Below are 18,882 nucleotides of genomic sequence, written 5' to 3'. Positions count from 1 at the left end.
GCAGTTGTTTTCTGCCTCTGTCGTTATCAGCCTACTGGTTGCTACCCTAACTGGCTACCGTAAGCCAGCTGTTTCTGTGTTTGCTTAACAGCAGCAGTTGTTTTCTGCCTCGGTCGCCGGTGTTATCGCACTAGTGGTTGCAACCCTAACTGGTTTCCATAAGCCAGCTGTTTCTTTGTTTGCTTAACAGCAGTTTTCTACCTCGGTTGCCGGATTCACCACATTTACAAACACATCACTGATGATTTACAACTCTCGTCTCAGTTCATCACAGCTGCCAACGAAAATAAGTAAATGTAAGAAAATAGAGTATTTGCAAGCACGTGTCAAGGTGGTTTCAATCTCACCTGATAATATAATGTCCCATAGTCACCCAGTTATCGCTGTGAGCCACCAAAATCAGACACTGACAAGGTCCCTGTTCCATATTAATTAATTACGTCCGCATTAAGGTAACACTTTGTTTGGGGCTCATCTGAAACAACTGTTTACCTTGAGCTTGTGTCAGGAAATACCCGAACATATTTTGCAGCAGCCCACGACACAATATAACAAACAATACCTTTTAACAGTGAAGATCTTACTGGGGCAACTCGGTTAAAATGAACAAAATAACCGCTGCCACAGAGCGCCGGGGAACATACTATGCAGGTGGTTAGCTACATGGGTTGGCTTCCAGGATCAATACAGTGGAATTGGGAAATGATGAGACTGTGAGACCGTTTAGCCTACTTAATATGTTTCAATACTTATAACGGATTATCTTATCTTATACCTGAGCAGTTCATCACAGCCACCAACAAAATTAAATTAATATAATAGCCTATTTATGGCCAGGATAGCAGTATAAATAGCCAGTGTTTGCAAGCACTGGTTTGGATCTCACCTGGTTTCATATTAATAAGTGCACATTGCAGTCTCTTAATGCCATGAGTTAAGATTAAGGAATTGTTAAATTGCTGCCGGCTCTGGCGTTTCCACTGCCCCAATTGTTGGGGGCTGGAATTGGTCAGAGTCCAGGTCTTTTTTTCTGTACCAGTCTGCAGCTGCCTCAACTAACAGTGGTACAGTTTAGACGGGTCATAAAGATGTAATTGAGATTTATTATACTGATTTCACAACCGTGTCATGAATAATTATCTTGAACTCAAGTACGGTGAGGAATTTGGACTTGTCATAAAGATGTCATAAAGATTTTCTTTGCTCTGTTGCTCTTTCTCAAACATTATTTCAGCATGTACATTTTGTACTTTGGGAAAAAAACAACAAAGATACACAAAAAAATTAAGGGAACACTTAAATCAAACATCAGATCTTGATGAACGTATAATTCAAGTTAAAAATCTTTACTGATGTACATTGTATAATTTGTTGAGGATAAAATGATGTAACAACGGTTAATGGAAAGCAAAATCATCAGCCCATTGAGGGTTGGACTCAAAATCACACCCAAAATCAGAGTAAAAAAATAAATCACAGGCTGATCCAACTTGCGTGAATGTCATCACGGCAACTCATGATGTGACTCAGTAGTGTGGCCCCCACGAGCTCGCATGCACTCCTGACAACGTCTGGGCATGCTCCTGATGAGGCCACGGATGGTGTCCTGGGGGATCTCCTCCCAGACCTTGATCAGGGCATCAGTGAGCTCCTGGACAGTCTGTGGCGGTACTTGGCGGCGTCTGACACACCGATACATAATGTCCCATAGGTGCTCAATTGGATTAAGGCCAGGGGAACGAGAGGGCCAGTCAATGTCATCAATGCGTTCGTCATCGAGGAACTGCCTACACACTCTGGCCACATGAGTGCCACTTTACGACATGAAGGAAAACAATGTCCTCTAGTCACCACCGTGAATGGCACTTTGCAGTTTCCATAATATTTTCCAGAGAAGACAAGTAATGAAGTAATGGGCAACTTTAGGGTAAGAAACCATCTAATTATAAAGAAGATTAAACCCTGTGCTTACTTTTTGAACGGCTGTGTGAATCAGTGTGTTTCTTGGACTTCTTGGTCTTCTCCTTCTTCTCTTCTTCTAATAATGAGGAGCTGGAGGCTGAGGATAAAGAGGAGGGGGAGGGAGACGCTGAAGGTGAACATTAAGAAGGACCCCGAGTTGTAGTATAAAATAAAGAAATTATAATAAAGAAAAAGGAAAAAGCCACACCATAAAGTATGTACATAATCTGATAGATAATACTGTGATACATCAATCTTGTGGACATCGTAAATACAGAAAATAGTCGAACAAAAAAAAATAGACAAAGATGTAGAAATCCTATAAGAGTGTCCTAGTACTTCAGAGAAAACATTTTCAGTCAAACTTAACATTTAACCTATGGGGAGTAAGGGCCCTTAAATGATGGATCCAGACAGCCTCTCGTTTAGGCAAGAGGATATCCAACTTACCACCTCTTTTTGGTAGGATGACTTTTCAATAGCTATTAACCTTATTAAGGCTATCGGGTGGTTCATCTCAAGGAAGTGGGCTGCAAGGGGAGAATTGTTGTCACCACAACGAACAGTAATACGGTGTTCAGATGAAGACAGTTCACTGTTGAAACGCTGGTGATTAAAGAACCTAAATGGAGCTACATTGAGTGTGCGGTATGCCTTCTTATTTGAATCTTGTTGCCAGTACCAGCACCTTAAAAAGACCATGGTGTGCATGTCCCTACTCTCTTATTGGAGAAACTAGCTAGCCACTGATATCAGTTTACGGAATAAGACTGTGGCTGATAGCAGAAATCTCTATCAAAGAATAGCATATCCTAAAACAGGCTTTGTTTGTTAACAGATTATGACTTTTATATTGCTTACTGTAGTTGATGATTTAAGAAACAGTTCCCATTAAAATGCACAAGTCTTTCTGCAAGTAGAGCAGAGCGCCATTGGGAATAATGAGGTTCAGGGTGCAGAGGTGGAGTTACTGCATTTTATGTGAAAGCCACTTAAAATGACCGACAACTTAAAGCTGAAATTTCTTGTTAAAATTCCTTTTTTGTCATCTTGTTGAGAGGTGGTCTTAACTCCACCTCTGCACACTTAAATCCATTATTTCCAACTGCTCCACAATGACAGCTTTTTGCTGCGCCCAGTGAAGCACGCCCCTCAATGAGCTTGCAAGTTGAACCGTGTTAAACTTTTGTGCTGCGTGCTGTGATGAATGCCTGCGCCTCCAACAGAAAGGACAGGCAGCCAATTAAACAGAGGAAAAAGGAGGAAAAGTCGATAGTGGCACTATCACAACTCCCTGAATTGTAGACACACATTCCCAGTCGAGGTGTGTTTGAACAATGCAATGAAGATTAGCTCTTATTCTCTATCCTTACACTCTGGTCTTTAAAAACAAGCCTATTTTGCACTGCATGAGTAACGTTAATTCTGTTGCCATTGCACCCGACGTGCCAGTAGATGCTGGTGCCCTGGGGGCTCCCTTCATTTGGGCAAGTAGGAAGTCCTCATCTTTTTTCAGCTCCCAGTTGGCCTCCTTTAGGAATCGAAGGCAGCCCTCAAGGTGTTGCATCTTCTGTCGATCCATCTTTGTTTGCTCTCTTAGTTTGGCCAACTCGGCCTCATAAAGACAGTCCTTGTAACACGTTTCCCACAAAAGTGCACATTGACCTGATGTGGTCAGCCACATACTAGGTTTTGTCCTTGTCTTGTTCTTCCTTCTGCAGAGACAGCTTCTCTGTTATCTAGTGTTCACAGCAGACACACATTGCTCAGAGGGTATAGTCAATCATTAACCGATTCCTCTATAATAGAGCAGTAATCACGACTCTGCCTATTATTCAGCTCATCTTTGGACTGAAGGTTTACAGCTCTGCAACGACCACCAGAACACATCAGCTACTTTGTATAACCATGATTAACGTCACCATCTACTACGGGTAAGTTTACCATTGTCTCTTATAATTATCACTCTTAAAGGTGGCACATATTGTAATTATTTATTACACTTTGGAGCTACCTTTGGGTGTACACAGAAAATATAAGTCTGGAGTAACTGGTAGGAGATACCTTGTGCATCAGCACTTTCTGCACCAGCTTTGATCTAATGTTTGGTCTCTGAAGAATCTCAAGAGCAAAGGAGAAATAAATCTGCCTAGACCTGGATGAAGGTTCATATTTATGCTTAAAGTGTTAAGGGTGTTTGAAGCTAAAGTTCAATGATGTCATAAATATTGCATTGCAGTGTATAACGTTTCTTTTCCTTCTGTTTTTGTGTGTTGTAGTCCAGGATGACCAACCGCCAATCAATTCCGGCGCCTGGCTCAGGTGCTGGGCACTATTCCCAGTGTGGAGGTGACGGGACGGGTAGGAGCACTAAGTAAGCTTCGACCTCTCTCCTCTGTTGGACACATTTTAATGTGTTGAATAAAAGGATACTTTTGTTTTGTTTTTGTTAGTTGGTTTGGTTTAGCTTTGTTTTTGTTTTTTTATGCCACATTTTGAACTTGGACTAATCTAATGACATAGGATTTGGGCAAATTGATCAACTCATCTTGTTAAACCACACCTAGATTGTTGTCAGCATTAAACACCGTTATCTTTTGATCCCTGTGCATGGGGAGATATCGGCCGATTAATCGGCTATTGGCTTTTCCTCGTACAAACTATCGTTATTATATCGGCATTTAAAAATCCACTATCAGTCAACCTCTACTCCAATTCTTATTGATTTAGACCCCAAGGTACTTGTATGAATCCATCCTTTTCACTTCCTCTCACTGGATGACAAACTAGGACAGGGGGTATCCTGTTCCTCTGGTAATCCACAGCAAGCTCTCTGATCTTGCTAATTAGTTGCATCATGTGTCAAAGCTCTTGATCATTAATCTCTCCTCCTCTGGAAAAATAGTCTCTGGTTGTAATTTGAACACAGATAATGTTTTCACACAAACATGTGAAACTATTTTATATTCAATTGATGTGGATGTATTTTTGCTGTCTGATTTCCCGCAGACTCCTTTGAGGTGTGGGTGGATGGTGAGCTGATTTACTCCAAGCTCAAGACAGGAGAGTTTCCTACTCACCAACAGGTAAGCGTGTCAGGGAGGTAAAAAAAAACATCTTATTTAAAAAGACTAAATCTTCATTCATTTCACTCATTGGATGAAATAACCAGCTACAGAAAAGAACAGCTCTTAAGTACGACCTGGTTCCATTTGAACCAAAGAGCTTTAAATACAATCAGATCATTCACGGACCCAACGCACCATGCTTTTGCTAGCTAACTTATGGATCTTTAGTCTATGAGGCTAAACGTTTAATGTCGATAGAGAGGTGAATGTCATGATATAATTGGTTTAAACTGTTTGTTTCAAGCTAACGTTAGTACACATCTTTTTTTGTTTCGCAGAAAGGGAGCTTGATTGAATTTTGATATAAGAATGACAAAGAAATGTTTTTGGGGGCATATATTGTGAATCCTGAATAGTTTGACAGGGGATGTGACCTTAACATGCCACGACTGAGTCTCTTTGAACACTTATGATTTCATGGGACTCACATTTATAAAGAATTAATTGAACGTGATTTAATTTTAAGTATGTTTTCCAAAAGGTTTAAAGCCACGATAGCAGCTCTGTGAGGCTACTCAGCCACAGCACAGGCACTAAATGCTAACACTGATTAATCGGTCGGCCGATAAATGCTATTTCTTTTTCCATAATCAGCATCGGCTGATAAAACAAAACGTTTGCATACACAGGCAGCCTCGTCACTGTGGCTGCTGTGGAACGAGGTTAATGCTCCCTCCTTGTGCCATCTTACAGGCAGCCGTCAGCAGGTGCTGTGAAACAATGCTGCATGTTCAACATTACCTGAGAGAAAACAAGACTTCAGCTCCTAGCTTTCAAAGCTCAATAGACAGCATTTAATAGGCCACTCTTTATAACATGTACACGGTTGATGTTTACTGTCTGTATAATTACATGGGTTATGGTGTTTTAGTGAGAAACTGCATATAATATTTGGGGGGAATTATAACGATAACAAGCGTTGTGAGTTTGTTGCTTCAATAACGTTAATCACTTAACATAATCAGTGTTCTCATTATTTAACTACATCACTGTAAACTTCACCCGTTCAGCTGCTCCAAAAGATGAAAGGATGTTTTGCTGCCTTTTCATCTTCACTAGTCCGGGCAAACTCTGCTTTTAAGAGTCGGGAGAAGTCATGGTAATGTTGCATAAAAGATGCACAGCCCTTTTTACAACCGCTTTAAATGAACCTGAGCTTATCTGGACACCTTCTGCTGATTACTGTAAGTTAACCCATGAAGCATGCGCTTTATGGAGTCTGCTGCAGGTACTTTGCTTCTCATAAAAAACCTGCCAGACAACACCCACATGCATACATCACCCCTACACCAATGAGCCTGTGGTCTGCCGTTGTTGAAAACCTTTATTTTTTATTCATGCAAGTTTACAAATGTTCGTTCTCAGATGTACTTGCAGATAATGCAGACAACCGTGTTAAATAAATGTTCATTCAAGTTCAGCAATTTTGTGTCTCATTTGTTATTGTCATTGAATTGTTGTATTTTATCAAAGGCAAAAATAAGCAACAACATGATATCAGCCTCACATATTGGCCATCGGCCGCCCTGCTTTCTAAAAATCGGCATCGGCTATTGAAAAACCCATATCGGTCGACCACTAAACAGCATGCTAACATGCTCACAATGACAATGCTAACATGCTGTTGCTTAGCAGACATAATGTTTACAGTGTTTACCTCCTTAGTTATTGTGTTTGCATGCTGACCCTCACATAAAAACATGAATCACTGACATGAATCAAGTTCTAAGTTGTTGTTTTTTTCTGTTTCCAGGTGAAGACAAAGGTGCAAAGAATGATGCAGAGTGATAACCAAGGATGACGTTAGTGGAACACCAGGAAGCTGGTGCATCGTGCGAGCAAACGCTCTCATCTGTTAGAGGACAGATTATAAAACTGAAGCTAAATTCGCACTGAAAGACGAGTTTGTTTTCAGAAACCCTGACGACATTCTGTCTTAAACATTAATGAGAAAAAAAGAATTATTTGAAAAAGTTTAATATAGCATTAAAACTCTGTTAACTACTGTTAAAAGTAAATTTGTTGATCAATAATTAGAAAATTGTCAACCATGAGGAGATCAGACCATGTACCTTCACTTTAAAAACAGACAAAGACAAGAGGAAGATGAGAGCAGCTCTGAGGAGCCAGACACTGATCTGCACTTCTGTTTATGAATGTTCACACTAAAAACATGTGGTGTGTACATGATGCAAGTCCAGAAGCTTTGCAGCCAACTGGAGCCTGAGAGACTGCTCTCTTCGTGTCTGTCTGACTTGTACTCATGAATAAAATGTACGTGTGGCAAGAGTGGTTGGAACAGTAACAGGTTGGCAAAGCCACCTGGACACTCCAGGATGTACTTTACAAAACTTTAATTACTGTTCTTTTTAACTAATAAAGCACACAGGTAAGCAACTTGCGTATATATTTTTATTGAATTAATCAAAAACTTATAAAACTTAAAAAATACTAAAGATGGGACTGGAGGCTATGGGGAAGGAAAGAAGGTTAAACACCACACCGAACTAATTGGAATTATTATTATTACAAGATCTAAAAAGGCCTAATACAAAAGCTAAAATATGGAGTGACTGAAATACCTAAGATGCCACCCCCAATGTTAAACTAAACAAACCTGAGCTGAGGCCACTAGTGGAGAGGCAGACTACATTGGGGAGTGCAGGGGTGCCAACATGTACTCACCTTTTGTGAAACACAGCAAACCTCACAGAAACTTGGTACGGTCTATTTGTGTCCCAGTGCCCTTAACTCAGGGGGACCATAGCTAGTCACACCAAAGCTAAAACAGCAAAAATCTCATTAGAAAATCTGTTTAAACTACAATTAAAATGGGATTATAACATACCTGAAAGACACATAAACACCACAACAGAATGCCAGGCAAAAGTGAGTTCCCAGGGCCCCAGGTGCTGTTATATTAACTGGTCCTGACTGAGTGTTGGTGGAGGAGGAGTCAGGTAAGGGGCTGCGTTCAACACTGCCCTGAACATTCTCACCATTAACACTGTTCCTGACACAAACGTAACGCTGCATTTACTCAAAAATGGAAATAACTTACATATGACTAAAGGTACTCTTTGCATCAATTTGCAACACTTTTTGGCTAATTAAAAAAATAATCATGATCAGACCTATATACATGGTCCCATCCAAAGAAAACCATATTTATTTATTTTTTTTAACCTTTATTTAACCAGGAGAAATACCAGAGATTAAGAACCTCTTTTTCAAGGGAGTCCTGGCCAAGATAGGCAGCAACAAATACAAAACACAGTTACAAAACTACAAAGTTAAAATATATATACAATCAATGAGATTATACTGGAGCAGAATCATATCATATACTGTAATATTTAATAAAAAAAGATGAGAAATGACAAATATAAAAGGGTCCTAAATACAAAAAATGAATATAAAAACCAGAAAAACCAAATTTGTGGATTCCATGTCCATTGCTGTTTGTTTTGAGGGGAGGGGGTCTGATGAGTAAAACATGGCCCTGCTGTATGATCTTCATCATAAAGATCCTCATCTTCATTACTGAAAGAAGAAAGGAGGGAAAAAAAGTCTGTTGAAACATAAATGTATTCAGTCACTGGCCTAAAGTTGTGAAACATACAGTAATCAGTGTATGGACTATAGTGATTTATAATGAGAGGGAATAATAGTCACCAGAAAAAGTTAAATATTGTTATAACAAACTGTATAATGTCACTAAATTGCCTCATGAAAATCATAAATGTAGCCCATAAACATCTGTTGTTGTAAAATAAAGTTCTCAGGGCAGTAATCATGCATGAACAGTTAGGCATAGAGAAACAGCATTTACACAGTGGTGACGGACACTAGCTCCTATGTGTTCTGCCATCTTGGCTCTACGTCGCTGGCTTAAGTAAACAAGCAGATTGTTTAGAGAAATAAAACACAATAACACTATTCTAAATGTTTCACAACAAATCAATAAGAAATCAAACACAATATAAAGATTACATACTTTTCCATCGGTGGGTTTCTGATGAGGCAATCCTGCTGAGTCACTGTCTTGGTCAGGTTCAGGTAAAATCAGGCCCTTCTCATCCTACTATGAATCTTCAGGACATTGTAGTTTGTATTTCCAATATTTCAGACACAGTGAAAGTCGTCTTCTTCATCTTTTGAGGTTTAAAACTGTTGTATTTTCAAAGAAAGATCGTTGTTTTCAGCCGTACTCCGCTGCTCGCGTGCGCTCTGTGCTCCGCTGCGTAATGCTCTGTTTTGTAACCTGAGCTAAACTGTTCATCTCGACATGACAAAAAGACATAGGAGTAGCCATTATGAGTGGATTTATGAAACCAGACAACTTTTGATCAGAAAAGCAACAAATGTAAGACACAATTAATAGTTGTAACCGTATTAGGTAAAGTTTGTCTTGACCATTTTTTGGGCGAGTTTTAGTCGCGTTATAGTCGAGTTATACTGTTAGAATCTGTGGGATGTCAGCTTTCATTTGAGGTATTGTTTGAGTGGCTACCGCAAAGTATAAGAGTACGGGAGCGCTGTGTTTGCAGGCATGCAATGGGTTCAGATGGAGAATGCTTTTTGCCTTGAGTTTATTCTGTTGCTCGGTGTCTGACGTGTGTTTTGTTTAGGTAGAAATGGTTATGCGAGCTTTCTTGTCAGGCTTCTTCTGATTAAAATGGTGTGCCTTATGACTATATACACGCATGTTTAGATGCCCTGTAATGCATTTGCGGAAGCGTGCTAGGCCCTGTCACTGGGGTCTCTCGGGATGAAGAGGTTAATCCTTCTCTCCTGTAGAAGTTTAGTTAAGTTTAGTCAAGTCAGAGTTTGTTTTCAGTCAACTGTGTAGTTTAAGTTCAAATAGCGGACCCGTTATTTCTTTTGCTTAATCTTATCTTTAATCCAAGTGGAGAATTTGGCGCGTCCAACTCCATGGAACGGCTAACTTAACTCCTTCACACGGCAGCAGCAGCGCCCACTGCTGCACCTCTCACCCTAGGAAAATATTCGTCATCCTGTCTCAGAAATCGACCACACACAAAAAAACCCTGCATACCGTACAATTAAAATTTCCATTACTGTTAATTTCTTCACCATATGCAGACAGTTTTCAGTTATCTCTTAATCTCGTTATCTTTTTATCACTCATTTAGTAGCTTACTTTAAATGTTCACAAAGCCAGAACAAATACTCGTAAAGTATCACAAGAAAATATTCCTGAAACCATAATATTCAGCAAAAAAATCTTTTACACACAGTAATTTCTACAGTGCTAGACTTCTATTACATGATACCCATTTCTCCGATTGTTTTTTTTCCACATACATGGTCATTAACATGAACACGAGGTGCGTGCAGTTTAAGCTAGCGCAGGAAAGTAAATTACACTCACCGGAGAATACTCATCAAAACACATTAAATTCTTGTCCTTCGTAATCGTCTTGTGAACAACAAAACACAGAAACGCGGTAACTCCGTCCTGGATAACTTTAACATTAACTTTTTTAGCTAGCTTGCATGCCGATATCCGCCCTTTCTCCGTCTGTTTCTTCTTCTGCACTTGTCTCTTTTTTTTTTTTTTTTTTTTACCTCAGCCATTTGTATAAAAGGACCTCAGACCAATATGGTCCCATTCTACAGGCTTCTACCGCTAGCGCCCTCTACTGGATATTTTTTGAATACTGCAATATAAACCCAATAAACCAGTTTGCTGCTGTTTTCCACTGAAGCCGAGAACGGCCTTGCTTAAAATGTTTGCTTAAAACCAGTTCAATATCATCGTAGAATCTACCTATTATCCCTTTGTCTTCTCGAGATAACAAGATAAATGAACCAATTGAGATGAGATAATGAAATAGATTAGATTTCACTTTATTATCAGAGTTTTCTGAAATTTGTCTTGCCTCTCATGACGTCCAGAGTTACACATAGATAACAAACATAAATCACAAAACATAACATAACAAAGGCAAATACTACAACATATATTACATCAGACATTACCAAGTGGCTGTAGTGCGTTCAGCACCCCGTGCTCAGTCCATACATGAACCCTGCGGCCTACTTAGAGCCCAAATGCTGATTTAATAGCTTGACAGACTGAGGGACAAAGGAGTTGCTCAGTCTAATCAGTGAGCCTGCGTGAAATAACTAACTCCAATTTCCAGAAAACAGCACGAATAAAGACTCCGACTGTTCTTGACATCCTTACTTCACAGATTAGTGATGCAGAGAGTACTGGCTTTGTGTCTGCTTGACTTATGCGTTCGCTCACCTCAACAGAGATCAGAATCAGAAAGAGCGAGACTTCCTGAACTGTCCACCTGATAGAACCACATCAAATTGCATCTGTGAAATAACTTTGAAATGGAAATACAAACATGGCAGGTTTGTCAGGTTAACATGTTTTTTTAAATGTAATTCTGCAAAGTTAATATAGCAGTCAAATCAAAGTAGTGAAGTATATTTAGTAGTAGAACATGTGATAATTGTACTCATGGTACTTGAATGATTACCAATGACTTGTCGAGGCGATCTGAGCATCAAAAGTGTATTAGACCTACTGATCATGTCCACCAGATGCCTTTTCAGCATCTCTGCTGTTCTTAGTAGAAAACACTGATCTGATGTGTGGACCAGCTGTGAGTCGGTTGTTGTGTTGGTGTGTCACAGAGTTTCATATGTTCCTCTCTGCTCTTATGGGGGGTGCAACAGAAACGCATCATTAAGGACATACGCTGATCAGCAGCTGACATGTGTCCTGCATATCATCATGTAAAAGGTCATTGCTGGAAATGATCTGTTATTTGTTGTTATTTTGATTGGATCCTACTGAGGACATTATTCTTAAAAAAGGATCATGGATAAGAAGTTTTGTTGTTTTTATAAAAAAAGGCAAATAACAGATAATGATAACAGAAAACTGAGATGAGATAGAGTGAAACACTATCAACAGGAAACACAGATCAGAACTCAAACAATTTGAAATACATCATGTTTTGTGACTGATATACAATGTATGTGTGCGTTTGTGTGTGTGTGTGTGTGCGTGTGCGTGTGCGTGTGCGTGTTGAAACAACCACTCAAACTGCGGGAGGTGGTCAGTTTACTGCTCCATTGAAATAAAAGAGATACAATTTTGTTGATCTCTTTGTAATTAACCAACATTCATGTCATATATTCTTGGCTATTATTCAGCGGTGCAACAGATAAGATGTTCTTTAATATCCTGTAGGGAAATTTGTTCTAGACTCAGTCCTGAATTTACATTACTATAAAAGAATTTGATTATTTACTTAGCTAAGTACAAATTAACATAAAATGACAAAATCAAGTGTAGTAGTACAATTACTTCCAAACCATATTTCACTACAGTATGTGACAAATTAACTGGATAAAAATACCCATGTGTACAGTGTAGCAGCCTCTGTGGCCTGTAGACGTGAGTTTCAACCGCAGCTTAAATAATAAAATATGTTTCTATTTCAGTCCATTCAGTACGTTTAAGAATCACTTTGAGCATATTGAACACCTGCTTGCAACATTATAAAGAGCTGTAGAAAAACATCAGGTGGAGCTTCTTCACAGATGTTCATGTGTCTGTGCAGAAAACAAAGTCAGGTGTAATGTGAGCTAGTTTCATAATGTGTGTGTGTGCGTGTGTGTGTTTTGGGGATGATGGACTGTTTCTGTAGATTGTGTGCCAATTGTTGTACAAACAGGGCAGCAGAGCAAAGAAGCTGATAAGATTTTACATCCTTGTTCCTCTTCTATGAAAGTGATGAAAGCAGAGCAGCCGATGATCGGTTGATGATCACCAGTGCTCACTGCTCACTGGGTGGCAACAAAGATGCAGAATTACAACATATTATCCTGTCAGACAAAGATCTTGTGTCATTCAGGAACGGTTCAATGTTACAGCCAGGAGATTTCTAAGTAATATACAGTATATTTTCTAACTATTTAGTTTTGACTGGTTTAATTAAAAGCTGATAATAACCCAGATAGAGGAAGATTAAAGCTTTAATTATATCTTTCTGTCCTGCAGATAAGCTTCAATAAATCAACTGTGGGAATCAGAATACAGCAAGCAGATGTGCAAACATGCAAAGCTTGACAAAAGCCAGCAAGTTTCAGCTCTTTAGTTTCAGCTCTGCAAAGTGTATTTTTACCTGACATCATAATTTTACTAGTGACTTGGATAATTACTGGGCTGCCTATAACTTGTCTTAGACTGAGGAGCTACTTTGAGCTTTAAAGTGCTTCAAAAACAAACGAGTCCTGAAGTTAGCACTGACACACCACTTAGTCTCTCCTAACTCTCCGAAGTGCGACGCTAATTTTGGCCTCAGGATGTTTTGTGCAAGCTGTTGTGCAAGCAAGAGTACTGTGACGGTCAGTGGAGCAGACACAGACAGCACAACATCTCTTATTTATGACAATGTGTCTGCATATGAAAGGAGAGGAGAAGCATTTACTATTCATATCCCCCCCCCCCACACACAGCCGGCTTATAGAGGAAAACTGAACGTTATGAAAAAAGACCTCACGCACTCAATCACAAGACTCAAACTCCATGATCGCTCCTTTTTTTTATTAAAAAAAAACAAAAAAAACAGTGACAAATAAATAGACAAAACAATGTAAAAATATAATGTTCAGAGATCTGTGGGGGGAATGAAAGAGCATTAGTTTGTTCTAATAGCAGGATGTTTGACGTCAGATTGGTCCCTGGTTTGGTAGATCGATTTGAGAAACATTTCACAACATATCATCATAGCACCGTTGTGAGGTCATCAGGCCTGCGGCTCCGTCGACCGTGTAAATCACATGAATGTAGGACAGACTTAAAACAATGAAACAACTGAATTAGCTGTGGAGGTTTGAAAAGGGCCACTGCTGCTTACAGTTTCATTTCATATAAATATAATATATTAATTTATACATTGTACACTAGAATGGCTCTATACCACATACACAACTCAGGTAAACACGTGAATAAAAGGCAGCTGACAATTTTAAAAACCAAAAGCTGTGGGGGCTAGAAATGAAAAGTCTTTTAGCTGCACAGCTGACAACTCTGAAATCAAGGAGATTCTGTGCAGAAACCTGTGCTTTAGTACTAAACATATGCACACTGGTATCACTTACTCCAAAATTTCTGAAGGCATTGAGATCATTTTTACAATCTTAAGGAGCAAGTGACAGGATGTTTTTTGCGTGCGTGTGGTTCGAGTATGTGCAAACATTCAGTTGATGACATAAGATTATTACGACCCTGAATTCACTACAGATTAAGCCTGTTGTTTTTTTTGCAGCATTGATGTTAGAATTCTATGTAATTGTGCCAAACGAAATGAGAACACAGAGGACGATGTTTGAAGGATGCAGAGGGCTAGCTAGCGCACCAGGAGGAAGGTGAGTCCAGCGAGGCCCACACCAGCTGCAGCAAACAGTGCCGTCTTCATGGACGAGTCCTGACTCACTTCTCTGGCACTGCGGCAGAACTTGCAGAACCCCTCCTGCAAGAGAAGATGAACAAGGAGATATTAAGTTCAGAGCATGAATCTTTTACTTTTCTTCGCATGTTGTGTAGGTTTGACAACAAAAAGAGCAGCCAAAACTAACAGTGGCTTAGCTGACAGCTGGACACAAAAAGAAAGAAGCACCTGTCACTAAGAGCCCCGGGCGTTTCCCCAAAACATTAGTACTTGGGGGACATTTTCAAATATCCTATAAGTTAAAAGAAAACAAAGAAAAATGCAGCAGAAATGAATCAATTTGGTTATTTTCATTCCAAACTAATTTTAGCTTCTTCTGCTTCGTTAGCGAGCTCATACAGCAACAACAGGTGAGTACGATGCTGTACTTCTGCATTATGTTTTCAAACTGAAGCCAAACAGTCGAGTGCATGCACCTGCTCTCAGCTCCAGGTGCGTCTCTGCCTCACAGCTGCTTGTTTTTCCTGTCATTACACGCCATCTCTCAGTACGGCTGATGCCAAACTCAACACACTGAAGCTTTGACTGTTACTACAAAGTCCATCTGGCTGAGCTGGTTACGTGTCTGTTGAAACCAGCTGCCAGCTGAAGAAAGGAGGGGTAAGTGTGTGTAGGAGGGGGCCAGGGCGAGCCCATTCACAAAAGCAGACATTCAACTCTACTTGCGTTTAGTTTGGTGAGACTGGACCCAAGTGTCCATCTTAAATATCCCTTTAAGTATTTTCAGCTAAAAGAGCTACACCAAGAGGGTGTAAAATAAGATTTGACCTTTTTATTTCCAGAAACTAAAAGACTATAAAGTCAACTCAGCTTTAGTATATTCATTACAAGACAAAGCTCTGATAATCTAAAGCCCAGTGCTGTTTGATCCCGGCCACGGCTGAGGTTTGTTGTCTTGTTGTAGCATACATTCCTCAGAATCTGGCCTATTGCTACTCTACAATTCACATAATCACAGCAGCCACATGAGACGTTTGAGCGTTGTCTCATTGACAAACAGTAAAGTAAAAAAGGCAGCATCTAAACTAAGCCCTGGCCATGTGTAAGCCACGTTTACACACATGAAAGTGAATATAAAGGCCTACAAAAGCAAGAAGCAAACATGAGCCTTTTTAAGTAGGTGATTTCCAAAGCCTGATTGTTAAAAACACCACTTTCACTTCACTGGAATTTATTTCATTGTTCCGTTTTAATCTGGCTGACTGCCCATGACACCATCAAAACACTTCCCTTATCTTCGTCTGTGACTCAATCAGCTGCGCTGTCGCCTGTATGAGTCAATCAGTTTAGCAGCAGACATGTTGTGACAACTTACCCATCCGTCATTCTCCAGCAGCCAGTCTTTCTTCTCCTCTCCCAGGTAGTCAGCTATGGTCTCTGCCAGTCCCCTGCAGTGTCCGGGCCCCTGTCCCAGTTCCTGCCCCTGTCCAGGGTCCAGCCCTGGCCTCACTTCCATCTGCTCATGCAGCTGTCTGGCCAGCACCCCAGTAAAGGTGAAAAGAGAAACAACCCTCCCCCAGTTCAAATGTCCGTCTCCCACCAGCTCCTCCATCACCTTCCTGAGGCTGGAGCAGGGGTCCGGCCCGCACTGTCTCAGGAAGGTCTGAGCAAGGGAGTGGAAGCGAGCCTGGTGCTGCTTCTCCATATCCTGGGCCAGGCGCCTCATGGCAGCGGCTGACTCGCTGGGAGGTGGAGGGGCTGGCTGTGGGCTTGTGCTGCACAGGGACAGGTAGTCCACTGCCAGAGCCAGGGTCTCTTTCCACAGCCCGCACGACATTTTCTAACAGAGGGAAAAATAGGGGAAAAAACAATTCACTTAACTTGATAAACTTCAGTCATGTGTGCATCAAGTTATTGATTAAGAATCACAAATATGGTATGCTGGAGTGATTTGTACACAGAGCAACAAATTAAGGGCTTCAACAAACGCTTGTAATAATTATCATTTTATTTAACAAAACTTAAAGATATAATCTCGGATATTTCAGTTTCCTGCTTTGGCTCACCTAATGGCAATAAATGGCATTTGAGAGAGCACACTTACTACATATCAGATACAGATGTACACGGTTCGCTCTCTTTGTTACGGTTGTAGTTCTTGATTTTCCTCGCTGACGGTCGATTTCCTTTTAGACTGTTTGCCTTCATCTGAGCATCGAATTTGTTTCTTTTTTGAGGGATTTTCACTTATTTTTAAAGTTGTGTCTGTAGTCATCGATCTTTTCTTTGTTTCTTCAACCATAGTAGATTACTGTTTACTCAAATTTATTTACATTACAATCTTATCACTATAATTATTAGTTTTGCCTGAAAAATTGTGCAGAAAAATGATTTTAAATTCAAAACTCTTTTATCGAACCAGTAGTTAAAACTCATAAAGATTAAATTAAATAACTAATAACACTATAAACAAGTTGCCATTAGTCGTCTTGAGAAAAACATCTGAAACATTAGTGAATTATTAAAGTAGTTGACGTTTAATTTCCTGCTAATGGACTAATCAATTAACCATCTGTTGCAGCTTTTGACTGATAGCTTAATAAGCTAACTGTTACTCCTAATAACGTCAGTTACCCATAAGCTCTGCCTTGTTCATAGTTAGCATTAGCTTTTAAGAGAAATAAGACTGTGTTATGTAAAATAAAACATGTATATAAAACGCCGTAAAGACCCAATTTATTGCTATCTAATTTCAGCCAGGTTGACAAGGTATGTTAGCGTTATGTGTTGGGGGCTAACAGCTAGCTAACAGCAGCGACGCTAGCATTGACGTTAATAACGGCCGCTCTCGGTTACGAGCCGGAAGATGCTAGAGGCTAAACATAGCTTTGGAAGCCTATTAAAAAAACAGATATAAATTACACTGTGGAGTTGCATTACTATATTTATCCATGTTTTAGCTCACTGGTGTACTTGTAGTTGCCCCGGTTGCTTTTTGCTGCGCTAACAAATCGTTGATCTGTCACAGAGCAATGGAGGACACAAAGGACCGCATTCACACAGGCTGCCTTCAGCTAGCTCATCTACCAGAGCCACATCCACGCATTAAACTGCGTTGCACACCTTTGTTTTAACGCTTCTGTGTGGCGACAATATCACACTTCCAATAGGACACATATACAAACAGGTAAAGCTTAGTTTTCTCCGTGCGTAAAGGAAACAAAAGCTTACCCTCCCAGCGATAGCAGACTGCTCTCTGCACATACGGACGGCGGAAGGAGAACCTCGGTACGCTCGCAGCTTCCCTTACTGCACAGTTATCATCAGACCCCACCTCCTGTTTCCTATATACACTCATATATCTGCTCCCCCGCAAAAAAACCCCGCAAAAGTCCCGTCATGAAACAATTCTCACAATAGAAAGCAAAAGTATCTTCTAATTAAGTCGTTATCTCGGTTATACATTAGTTTACACCAGAAAGGGAAAGGTATACCGTAGTAGCCTACTCAGCGGGGGAAAGCAAACCATTATTGGAGCTAAATACATTTGTTGAAATGACTTGGCGCAGTATAAGTGGATTTTAAAAATAAAGTCCTGTTGTGTACATATATGTGTGTTGAGAGCAGTCTGCCTGGAAAGTGTAAGTGCATTTTCATACAACCCAAAAAGCAGTAAATAACATTAATTGCAGTAGTTTTAGGACATAATCAGAGTAACAAAAGTGTGTGTACCTATGTTTCTCTGAATAACAGTATAGAATAGAGTTAAAATAATTTTAAATGAATCAATACCCATAAAATGAATTTGCAGCTATTGTAAGAGTCAGTAAATCACTGATCATCTTTTAATTAAAAAAAAAAAAAGGTATTTCTGGATTTTAAAGTGATGGTCCTGCAGTTTAAAAAAGTAACGTCCTTTTCATACATTTTTCAATAGAATTAGTTGATTAATAATTGTTTGCTACAGGGACAGAGATTCCTCACACATGTCCAGGCAAATTCAATGATGTCATCTTCAGAGGAATGATCTAATCTAAAAATAGTTATCAGTAGGTTAAACCAGGTTTCAATTCTGCTATAAAAAAAATCTGAGAGCAGACTCGTGATTTTAGGATCTGGTTTCATTACGAAAAGTCGGACTCCTCTCACTCTGAGTGAAATCATAAACTACGCAGACAGTAGCAGTTCAGTGATCAGCATTAGGAAGTGAAACACACAGAGGATGTTTCTGCACTCAAATGAATGGCAGGCAAATCAAGTGGTTCAGGTGCATCTTGTGTTTTTTTTTTGTACTTTCCCTTTGTTGTGAATCCCCCGCTGTCTCCTCCATCAGTCCCTTCTTTACGCTT

At 39.9% G+C, this 18,882-nt stretch overlaps 1 protein-coding gene across 1 annotated transcript; it reads right to left on the bottom strand.

The window, feature by feature from the left end:
- Nucleotides 1–13,665: 13,665 nt before the first annotated feature.
- Nucleotides 13,666–17,837, bottom strand: bcl2l10 (BCL2 like 10). Its single transcript, XM_069661097.1, has 3 exons — nucleotides 17,765–17,837; nucleotides 15,909–16,373; nucleotides 13,666–14,614 (listed from the first exon to the last, which is right to left on the bottom strand). The coding sequence occupies exons 1-3, from the start codon at nucleotides 17,795–17,797 to the stop codon at nucleotides 14,492–14,494; spliced, it is 621 nt and encodes a 206-aa protein (XP_069517198.1). The 5' UTR covers nucleotides 17,798–17,837; the 3' UTR covers nucleotides 13,666–14,491.
- Nucleotides 17,838–18,882: the final 1,045 nt, after the last annotated feature.

This window comes from Semicossyphus pulcher, unplaced genomic scaffold (assembly GCF_022749685.1).
Source record: "Semicossyphus pulcher isolate SPU_LCO1_2020_fin unplaced genomic scaffold, fSemPul1.0.p SCAF_1, whole genome shotgun sequence".
Taxonomy (NCBI): domain Eukaryota; kingdom Metazoa; phylum Chordata; class Actinopteri; order Labriformes; family Labridae; genus Semicossyphus; species Semicossyphus pulcher.
The sequence above is the reverse complement of the archived record's forward strand: the minus strand, read 5'-3'. Positions and strand labels throughout refer to the sequence as shown.